The 11,599-nt window shown below is 36.0% G+C and overlaps 1 protein-coding gene across 1 annotated transcript; it reads right to left on the bottom strand.

The window, feature by feature from the left end:
* Nucleotides 1-8,424: 8,424 nt before the first annotated feature.
* Nucleotides 8,425-10,228, bottom strand: LOC117616233 (protein YIPF6 homolog). The gene is made up of 3 exons (XM_034345478.1): nucleotides 9,576-10,228; nucleotides 9,426-9,500; nucleotides 8,425-8,852 (listed from the first exon to the last, which is right to left on the bottom strand). The coding sequence occupies exons 1-3, from the start codon at nucleotides 10,077-10,079 to the stop codon at nucleotides 8,592-8,594; spliced, it is 840 nt and encodes a 279-aa protein (XP_034201369.1). The 5' UTR covers nucleotides 10,080-10,228; the 3' UTR covers nucleotides 8,425-8,591.
* Nucleotides 10,229-11,599: the final 1,371 nt, after the last annotated feature.

Consider the following 11,599-nt stretch of genomic DNA (forward strand, 5'->3'; position numbering starts at 1 on the left):
GAGATGTTAAATCGAAAAATAAAGAGAATCCTTTTTTGGGCATCGTTAATTCTGACTCAATTTCCCATCATTTCGTCACCTGCTCATAATCTAAATTTAAAAAAAAAAAAAAAAAAAAAAAAAAAAAAACTCAACCCCACAAAGAGAACAGAGGCTGCAGAGAACACAGCAAGCAGCAGCAGAGAGATAGGATCAACCACACTTGCACGTAAAGCTCGTCCACTACGCAAAGCAACCTGCCATTGATTGATTTTGGGACCGTACAATTTCTTTCACTCACACGAAATCGAAAAAAATGATAGTTACAAAATACACAGCGACTGGCAAAATCAAGAACACAGTACTCTTGTCCTTCATTTGATGCTCCTCCATACATGACACGTCTACTGCATTCATTCATACACCATAGCTCCATAGCTCCATAGCTCCATAGGTCTTGCTAATAGGGATATCATCATTTTTCTTTGCTATTTTAACCGCAAAAGTCCTCAATTTATACCCGAGTTTTTTTTTTTTTTTTAATCATCACACTCACTTTTGAGTAATTCGGTGGTCCAACTTCTAGCACATGCTGTAATTTAGTCATTATGTGCAACATTTTTCATTTAGTCTACTGCATTCATTCCTACACCATAGGTCCATAGGTCCATAGGTGTTGCTAATAGGAGTATGATCATTTTTCTTTGCTATTTTAACCGCAACAGTCCTCAATTTATACCCGAGTTTATTTTTATCATCACACTCATTTTTGAGTAATTTTGATAGTCCAATTCTAGCACATGTTATAATTTAGTCATTATGTGCAACATTTTTCATTGGTTTTTAGATGATAATTGTATCCAAGTTGACAGTTTTATCCTTTAAATTGATGGAATTTGACAGCATGACTAAATTAGAACACGCGTGTAATGACCAAAATGAATAAAAAAAAAGAGTTGGATGATGAAAATAGAACTCATCTATAAGTTAGTGACCATTCGAGTTAAAAACCCTTTGTTTTATAAAATTCATTATTAGAACCTTATTTCAAGTCACTCCTTCGAGAATAATCAAATGGAAACAGATCTTCGACACCATATTTTTGACCTAAATTTTCACCCATTTGATTAAAGTACCACGAATGAATTTTAGCTTGTCAAATATAAGATAGAGTGAATCATCATGTATGTCTATGTTGATTTTATATGGTAGATTTTTTTTTTGAGCTGATCACATAAATCCTCTAAACTTTATGGGCTCCATCTTTCTTTAGACACCCTATAAACTCACACACAATCTCATTGAAAAAAGAAACCCTACGCTTGTTTTATAATGCATAGAAAGAAAAGAATGATGGAAAAGTTGATTAAGCCCAACTTTAATTAATTAATTTTTGTCGGTAATTTATAGAAGTCCAGCCAAATATTTTGACAATGTTGTACTCATCTTTAATTTGGAATGTGAAAAGAGAAGAGAATTCGGGCTTGAACACATCACATACCATAAAAAAAAGGAAGTTGATTTTTCCGCTCTTCTTTTGTTTACTTACACTTTTTTTGTTGGAAATTGTATATTCTCACTACTCTTTTGTTCGCTTACACCCATTTTTTTGTTATAGTAAAAAGTATTAAAAAAACAAAAAAACGTGTAAGTGAAAAAAAAGGAAGTGAGAAAATCATCACCCTAAAAAAATAATCTAAAACAGTAAGGTGTGCCTAACGTCAGGATATTGAACTGGGTTTTCAAAGGAATCATAGTTTGCCGTTGATTTGTTTTAAAAGTAGAAGTATTGAGTGAGAGGGCGCCGACTGCCGAGCCTTAAGTTATGCTGCCAAGTCCTATCACATTCAATTCCAAATTCTTAAGGAGGAAATGTAGCAAAAGCTCTTTCTGCCTTTTACTTCATCAGAATCCTAATGGAGGAAGTGTTTGTTTGCTCACCAAACGTTACAACATGTGAATCAAATGCAAAAGGCGGTGCAATTGCTTTCCCCATTGAGCCTTCACTCAAAATCTTGCACTGCTGACTTTCTTAACATCAAAATCTGGTCAAATATGCATCACAATCTTTATCTACAAATGCGTTTTTCTTTTCTTGGAGGCTGTTTTGGTGGGTGATTCTGATGGGTCGATATGGGTTAACCAATTAAACTCATTTTATGGTAGTAGTAAATCCCCTTTCCAAAATTTAAAAGGGGTTTGCCTTGACTTGATTATTGTAATAGCATGGATTTTCTCACACTGGGTTTGCAGTGGTATGGCATCTCACTGACATGATGCTCTGTGGTTGCTGTACTGTTAGATTTTTGGCTTATGACTGCATACACGTTTTAAACCATTGTGGAGTGGGGGTAGATCAGTTGATTCAACTGTATACACATTTTAAACCAATGTGGACATTTCAAAATTTTAAATTAATAGAGTCAAGTTAAGTTAGTTGTCGGGCTGTAAAGAGTTTGTAGCTCAAGTGGTTAATAGTATTTTTTTCATGTATTTGAACTCCTACATTTGAAACTAATGTGGAGTGCAGTAGATCAGTTGATTCAGTTGACACATTTCAAAATTTTAAATCAATAGAGCCAAGTTTAAGTTAGTAGTCGTTCCATGCATCCGAACGCCTAGGTTCAATTCCTCCTCCCCAATTGAACCTAGCGGGCTGGGCCTTCCTCTCAACAAAAATGCGAGCCTAAATGTCTCCTACTGCTGCTATACCTTCAGCTTCATGTTAAAAAAAGATCCTGTAGGGGATGTAGGTTGAGAAATTCCTCAGGTTAAGTAAAGGTCATATTTATTAAATAAAGGTGTTATAAGAACAAAATTTCCGAGGCCAAGCCCAAACTTCCACTATTGTGAGTACAAAATTCCTAGTGACAAAACAGTAGAACTTCACCAAATAGATTATAAGCATCAATGATTTCAGTTGAGTTCCATTTATGTAACGTTGTATATCTTCCCTTCCATGTTTTCTAGTCATACTTTTTGCTAAGAATTAAGAATCGACAAACCTATTTTCATTCACCGTAATACAAGTACCTAAATACCAACATGGGAGATTCCAAAATTCAATCTATTCATTGTTCAAATTCTCATAATTTTCTTCAACACGCATTGGTTATAAGATATTGGAAGCAGAGAAATTGTAAAAATATATATTTGTTACTATGTGAATATGGGCTTTATATACAGTTTGAACGGAAAACTCTGGAATATAAGTTTGTTACAAGAATTATAAAGATGCTAACAAACGCATGTTCTTCGTTATTGTGACTATTAATTGGAGCCCAAATGTTCATTTTCTTTTTCATTTGAGAAATAATGACGCAAAAGCCCAAAACTCATCAAAGCCTTATCCTCTGAGTACGGACTTCCTTTAGGCCAATCTCATAAGTCGTTTTCAACTTGGCAAAATACAACTCAACATTTTAGTTTCCTTCAATATTTTAACTTAAATAATTTTCTTTTCTTTCCACATCCAGAACTTGAGCTTATAATTCTTCATCTACAAGGAACTTCTTCCTCTGCGTAGGTCTGCGTTTGAGTGTTTAGAAACAGCAACATTTCTTAATAAATGGATGTGTCATCACGCCAAATATTCCTTTTTGCATTGCCATCTCTTTTCGTGTTGCTCATGCAAACCTTCCCTCTTTGGTCTAGGTTTAGAGTTTTTTTTTTTTTTTTTGGGTTGCCGAAATTAGCAAAGGGAGAGTTTTCTCACACATATTGTTAAAGTGTCATGGGGTTGAACATGAAACCAATAATTTGCAAGTTAAAACCCTTTTCAACTATGCTAGACCCAGTTTGCCTGCATTTAGAGTTTAATCATGCAAATCTTTTTCGTTTTATGGGCCGTTTGGTTCAAAATTTAGGACTTTGGGAATGGGTAGGAAATTGCATTCTCATGTTTGGTAAATGCATCCTTGGGAATGTAATACCTAACTAATGGGGAATTTCATACCATTGGCTCACCTTAGGAAAATTTTCCCCCAAACTTGGGAAAGCATTTAATGCAATTTTTTTGGGGACTAACTTGCCCCTATTATATATTTTAAATACCACTTTTGACCCTTAAAAACTCTTCATATTAATAACTTTTAATAATACAAAATTAGTCGATAATCCCTCTTAATGGGTAATTTGAAAAATCAAAAAAAAGGTTAAGACTCCCTCTGTAAGTCCTTAAAGAGACCTTGATATGCTCTGACCCTGAGATGAGATAGCCTCCCTTCCCCCTAAACTTTTTTTCACCAAAAATAATAATAATACAAAGTAGGGGTGGGCATTCAAACCGGCAAACCGGAAATCCAAGCCGAACCGCACCGAAAAAAAGGGAAAAAAAAAAACCGAGTTGACCAAAAAGTCAAAAACTGAACAGGACCGGTTTGGACCAATTATATGTCTTCAAAAATCAGACCGGGCTGAACCGAACCGGTCAAATTAAAAAATATATAATTTCAATATTTATTTATATTCAATGCTATATTTTTAATCTCATAACTAATATTTATCCAAGTTCAATTTTAAAACATCTCTATTTTCTAGCTTTAATATTTATTTTTATATGAAATTAAATAATTTATTAAATTTCAAGTCAAAAAAATAAAATTTCAATTGAAATTTGTATTAAAAAATAATTTTAATAATCTGGTTCAAAACAAAACCGGATTGGAACCGGTTCAATCCGAACTGGATAGTTTTTGAAAATTTTTTATTAAAATTGAACCGAACCAAACTGGATGAATAGTATTGAATTCGGTTCTAATTTGAGGCAAAAACGGGTCCAAACCAGACCGTGCCCACCCCTCAAACAAAGTCAAGGGTATTATTGAAAAACTAAACAACTTTTCATTCTTAATACTGCACAAACCAAACATGAGAATGAGAGGAAATGACATTTCCTAGTCCTTATTTCCCAATGTTCCCAAACATAGGAATGAACATCCTTCATTCCCATCTGGTGGGATTAGACATGAGAATTTTGTTCCCATAGAAGTTCAATCTGTGAACCAAACAAGACCAAAAATGGGAATAAACATCCTTCATTCCCATCTTATGGAATTAGACATGGGAATTTCATTTACAGATTATTGGTATTTTTTCTTATTTATGATTTGTCATATTTTTCTATTAGTTATAAATTTTTCTGTTTTGTTTTAGTTACCTTTCTGGTTTACAGTGCTGGTGTTATTTCTTATTTATATTGTTTATATTTTTATGTTTTTCTTTCATTTTTAATATTTTCTGTATCTTTAGCTAATTGTGTGGTTCTAGTTGTTCTGGAATAGTGTAGTTAGTACTTTATTTGTGAAAAAAAAGTAGCAATCGTATTTGAACTTTGACTCATTAACACATGGCCAATTGATCCACCAATCTCCCCTAACTCGAATGCTTTTTTAAAATCTGGATGATTTATTTTTGGGATTTTTGTAGAAATGTCACCTGAATTTATACATGAGTTTCAGTTTGTTACCTTAAAGAAAAATTTAAGACAAATGTCATCTTATTTTCAAAATCCATGATCTGTCATCCGACTTTAACACTACCCATTTTAAAGAGTATTTTAGTCTTTCTATTTTCAAGAAAAGAAAAAAAGAAAAAAAAAGACATTTCTCTCCCTTTCTCCCCCACCCCAACCCAACCCGCCCCCAAAACAATCGCACTGGATCCCTCTCCTCTCTCTCTCTCTCTCTCTCTCTCTCTCTCTCTCTCTCTCTCTCTCTCTCAGCATGGAAATGGAAAAAATACCAAAAAGAAGAAGAAAAAGGTGGACTCTGTTTGGGTGGGCTAAGAGACTTTGCGTATGGAGGGTAGGTGTTTCATGGTATATAGATGAGGAAAGGGTTGTGAAGAGAGAAGGGGGAATGGATTTCAAGGTGGGCGGGATTGGTTGGAGTAGCTAGTTTAATTATTTAAAAGATTTCAAAAAATTAAGAATGATTTTTTCATTTTTAAAATATCCTAAAAATTGGAAAAACTAAAATACCCTTAAAATGAATGGAAAATTGGACGGTGTCAAGTGAGATGACAAATCATGGATTTTAAAAAATTAAGGTGACATTTCTCTTAAATTTTTCTTTAAGGTGACAAATTAAAATTGAGATATAAGTTCAAGTGGCATTTCTACAAAAATACCTTCTTTTTTTTTTTTTTTTTATACCAAAACTTGAATATAAGGGGAGATTTTCTGCAAATATTTATTGGCTGCCAATGGTAAATTAGGTATGGACTGGTTTGCCTCCCTCTCCTTTGGATTTTATCTTGAAAGCTAAAAGACATACTTCACATAATTGGACTTTGGTTTTTTTTTTTTTTTTTTTTTTTTTTATAACCCAAGTCGATTTGCAAGGGGTTTGAATTAAGGTGCAAGGGGAGAGACACAAGTCTTGGCCACATATAATTAGTGTGGGTTGAGAGCAAGGTCTAAAATATCGATGCTTTTGGAAATATTGGTAGTTCAAAAATACAGAAATTTTGATGGAAATATCAGGATATTATCGTATTAATAAAAATTGAATAAAAACCACATAAATTGTAATAAAAACTAGAAAAAATTTCTTGAAACTTTAGAGGATCTTTGTTTAGTCAATTATCCATTATTTTATCATTAAAAATTGGAAGGAAATGCATTGCATGATAGGTTTAACTGATTTAAGTTGATTATACAGTGAGCTAACAAACACTGCGAGTGTATAAAATATGTAATAATTAATGAAAAAAGATTAATACACACCATAATCATTTATTTATAATAATTTACTACAGTATTTTACACTTTATACATTGCATGGTAAGATACATGAGTGACTTAGTACCACATAGAGTTCCTATAAGGTTCAAATTTGAGTTATTTACACTAACACCTCCTGAGGTTTTTGGCTTTTTAACAAAACTCCTTGAAGTTTTAGAAATTACAAGAACACCCCCTAAGGTTTTAAATTGTTTTCACAAGACTCCTTTTTATTGATTTTTCATCCAAAGATTGATGATTTTATACAAAAAAATTCTCCAAATGGCAAAGTTGGCCTTTGAGATTAGATTGCATATACTTCATTGAGGTTAATTTTGTCATCTGCATAAGTTTTTTTCCTGTGAAATCATCAATTTTTGGACAAACAATCAATGAAAAAGGGTTTTGTGAAAACAAACTGAAACCTCAAGGGGTGTTCGTGTAATTTTTGAGACCTGAGGTGGTGTTTTTACGAAAACACAAGAAACCTCAAGGTGTTAGCATAAATAACTCCAAATTTTTCATTGTCTTCATCATCTTGATATTATCAATATTATAGTGATAGTTTGGCTAAATGTTGTTGAAGTGTGAGAGAAATTATTGACATCAATATTTTCCAATATTATCGATATTTATACGATTTATGTATGGATACGTTCCAAAATATCATTGACCCGAAAAAAAGAAGATAATATCCTCGATATTTCGTCAATATTATCGATATTTTAGACTATGATTGAGAGAACTGAATTTTGTTGTGTATAAAAGCAGCGACGGCTTTAAGATGTAGGGTTTTAGGTTAGCCATTATGGAGCCTAATCTAATGTACTCAGTGAAGATATCTAACAATTACATCGATTTTCGACCGGATAGCATTGCAGCGAGACCAAAAACACAGCTAAGTTATGGTTTACAACTTTGTTCTTTCAATTATATTGGAAGAGATCAAACCCCTAACCTACCAAAATTCTAATCATAGCTCGATCCTCCGTCTCACTTGGACTAACCCAAGAGCTTGCATCTTTTATATTGGTTTACTAGAGCGCAAAAGAGTGGCTAACGCTGAATCTAGTGTGTGAAATGAGTGGATTTATCAATAGAATGTCCCTCAGCTGAAGGTAACATGAGATTTCAGCAGAAAAGTCACTGCATGCAATTGATTTCTTTTGGGAACTTGGAACTTGGAACTTGGTAGGGCTTAGAATCGATGTGGTAAAAGCAGTGATGATATCAAACTTGGAAGTTAGCTTCAATGCTTATACTTTATAGCACCTGGGGCTAAGCCACAGATTAGTTGATAAAGCATATGGGACACCTTTAAGAGCAGCAAAGCCTCCAGCTAATGCTACACCAAATGAAAACTGAAGCCTCGCTGTCCTCGTGTAAGAACGAGTGGTAGCATGCCCCTAATGCTTGCTCAGCATGAGAAAAATCAGATAGACAACCGTTGAATCAACCTCACATTTACATTCAGCCCTTTGCACGTTATCATGTGAGCAATTTTGTGTAACATGAGTTGTATACAATGGTTATATACAATAAATTTTCTACACAAGAGTTGAAAGTTCTGGTTACAGCCTTTGTAGCAAAAATGGCTTTTAGACACCAGCGTTATACATCAGCAATTTTATTAATAAATTGAGAACTTACAGATTATGCAACTAAGTTCTACACTATGCATCACATGTAACAATGAACAAGGATGAACTCGTCTTATCACAGGAGTGGCAAAAAGTATGAGTCGTTATAGCATTAAAATCATGTAAGAAGTTTCATACAACAAATTTGATATAGGCAGACAAACGGAGCTCCAGAATCCCAAACAAGAAGTCAGAATATGAAGCACCCAACAAAAATCCTATTTAACAGCATGCTTAGTTTTGATGTGCTAATCGATGGCAATAATGAGAAAACCAACAGATACATACAGTAGGAAAACAGGGTAAAGTGCGAGGGCTTTTCTCCTGGGGTTGACTGCTGAACTCATGAAAGGATATGCAGCCCAAGAACTCCAAGCCAATGTTACACTGACCACAACCACCTTCAATATCACATTGTCCTTTACCATACAGATTAGAGCTCCAATGTCAAGAGGGAATAAGCAATAACCCAGAAGACTCAGGCTCTGGAAGAATATTATGTGTCCACCCTGAAAACACAACTTTTCTTTGAGTTTCTTATTCTGCAAGAGAATCATCTATATCCAATATATCTAGCATGCTATCTTTCCGAAGTGTGAATCAAGATTGCACATTCATTATTCATACATGATTCTCCCTAATCAACCATCATGATTTACAATCTGACAGCATAACATGCTGCACATTAAGTGAGAAAATAACTATAATTTGTACGCAGATAACACATACAAGTATGAAGATATGTAACATGCTATACTTTCTTTCACCGCACGAAAGAAAAAAATAACTATTATAGATGAAGCACTGCTACATTCACCAAATTGTTCACCAAAGTGTGTCAGTTTCTCATTTACTCAAATCTGGGCTCACTCTAGACCTCATCCATTTCTAACAGGGTACTAATACATATAGAGAAACCATAACAAAGTTGGTGACAGCAGCATTATTGATATTAGACAGAGTACACATACAAAGTAAGAAGAGATCTCAGTTTAAGGGATCTCCAATTCAGATGCAAACTTGACATCCAAAAACCAACATAAACAAATCAACATTAAGTAGAGCCAGAGAGAGAGATTTACCAGTAGGAGCACATTCAAGGTCAAAATTACAGCACCGGCAGCAAGCACAGCAAAAGCAACAGCAAAAACCTCAGACTGTTCAATAAACAATCCCATTCGTCATTTCATTACGCAAAACCAAAAACTTGAAAAAGTTAAAGAATAAGTCACCTTTTTGACAGATGCAGACCAGGAAAGAGTGAGACCCAAGAACACAATGAAGAAGAAAGGTCCCCAGAGATCCCAATCCCTCAGAGCCTTTCCCGGGTCCTCACGATACGGGTTGGGGAACACCACAAGCTTCAAATTGCTCACAATTCTCGACAAGTCGCGCTTCACGGTGTCCCAAACGGGCTCCGTCAGCGTGTTGGGCGGGGACCCGAACCCGGAAGGCACGATACCCGGGCCGTTGTTGGTGGAGGGAATGGGCGGTGGGGCCGGGACAGATGGCGGCTTCTGTTTGGAGGAGGCAGAAGGAGCTGGCGGCGGGAGGTTTGATTGGATGAACGGCGAGGATGAGACGGGGATCGAGGCTCGGGTCGGACTTGGGGGTTTGGCGGGAAGCACGGTGGTGGGGCCCGATTGGACGCTGGCGTTTATTAGGTTTTCGATCTCGTCGATGTCCGATTGGGAGGAAGGGTGGAGCGGAACGGTGTCGCGTTCGGAGTGCGACATTTTTTTGAGTGTTTGGGATCTACGAGAGGGGAGGAGGTGAGATCTAGGGATGCAGGTGGAGTGGGGAGGGAAGAGGAGGGCTGTTTGGGAAATGGGAACTTTTGAGTAAACGTCGTCGTTAAGGGATTGATTTGATGGTGAAACTATAAATCAACTAAACGTGAGTGGGGAATTGGAAAAAAAACGTGAGTGGGGGATAATGACCCTTTATTTGAAATACACTCTCATGCAACATAAAGCTATCCCGGACAAATAATACAATAATATATGAGATAATTTTTTCAAATGTCATTGTGTTATTAGTTAAGGATAGCAAAATAATGTTATTCCCATTACAAGTAAGTTTTTATGCCCTTATTGGGCATTGAGTTGATGTTTCCACATCATCTAGAAATTCCATGTGGACATGGAGAAATTCTTGAGTGTGGTTTAGTGCACCACACTCAAAAGGGAGCATGAGTCCATGCATTTAGGTCTCATCTGGTCTCACCACTTGTGAGTTTGATGCTTAATATGGTTGAGGTACACAGTGGCGGATCCAGGATTATGTGGCCAAGGGGGCTTAGTGTAAAAGTTCCGAACGGCGGCGGTGATCGGCACTGGGCCACCGGCGAAGAGTTGATGGAGGTTGTCGGAGGTTGGGAGGTTGGGAGAGGTTAGGGTTTGACAGGGTGGGAAGAGGAGGTGTGAAATTGGGAATGAAGGGTTTGGGACTGCAGTGCAGATTCGAAGGGCTGTGTTCTTCTTTTTTCTTTTTTCTTTTTTATATTTAAACTAGCCCAAAACGACGTCATTTTGAGGCCAGGTCATTTAAAAAAAATTTGACTGAGCCTTGGACCAAACGACGTCGTTTGGCAAGGCTGTTTTTTTTAAAAAAAAAAGACGCTCAAGGCATAGCACAGCTGTGCAACAAAGCTTCTGCCTCATGGGACTTTCATCCAAAGCTTCCATAGAGAGAGAGAGAGAGAGAGAGAGAGAGAGAGAGAGAGAGAGAGAGAGAGAGGGAGAGAGAGATAGAGAGAGGAGAAGAGATCAGACCAGATTTGGAGATAGAATGGAGATGAGGTAAGATCCAACTAGATCTGGAGAGGGATAAGATGACTGACACGAAGAAGGTGAGTCGAGACAAGAGAGAGGAGTTGAGCAACTGCGACAAAGAAGAGAAGAGGAGAAGAAGAAGATTATAGGTGGATTAAAAGAATAATAATGTGGTGTGAGGTGGACTGTGGCAAGTTTTAAGCTAAACTAATAAGCTAAGACCTAGTTTGGGATTGCTGTCACTTTGAAAAAAAGTTGCTTTTGCTGTGCTTTGAAAATAAGTAGCTGTAAAGTGAAGCAACTTTATGTTTGGTAAACAATATTTTTAAATGTTTTTAGTACAAAAAACAGTGTCAAAACCGTTTAGTAAATTTTAATATAAAACTATTGAAACTGTGAATAATGACTAAAATAGACATGATGTCGAAAGTGTTATGTGCTAATCATGTGGTGTAGTGGTGGTGGTGGAGTGGAGGTGGTGG

This window comes from Prunus dulcis, chromosome 1, assembly GCF_902201215.1.
Source record: "Prunus dulcis chromosome 1, ALMONDv2, whole genome shotgun sequence".
NCBI lineage: Eukaryota > Viridiplantae > Streptophyta > Magnoliopsida > Rosales > Rosaceae > Prunus > Prunus dulcis.

What these genes read in the sequence shown, in the direction of transcription:
- LOC117616233 (XM_034345478.1), bottom strand. Translation starts at nt 10,079, where the DNA reads ATGTCGCACTCCGAACGCGACACCGTTCCGCTCCACCCTTCCTCCCAA. An exon ending in GGTCTGCATCTGTCAAAAAG is followed by an intron (nt 9,501 to 9,575) that starts GTGACTTATTCT and finishes TTTATTGAACAG; the next exon opens with TCTGAGGTTTTTGCTGTTGC. An exon ending in CCTTGAATGTGCTCCTACTG is followed by an intron (nt 8,853 to 9,425) that starts GTAAATCTCTCT and finishes TTGTGTTTTCAG; the next exon opens with GGTGGACACATAATATTCTT.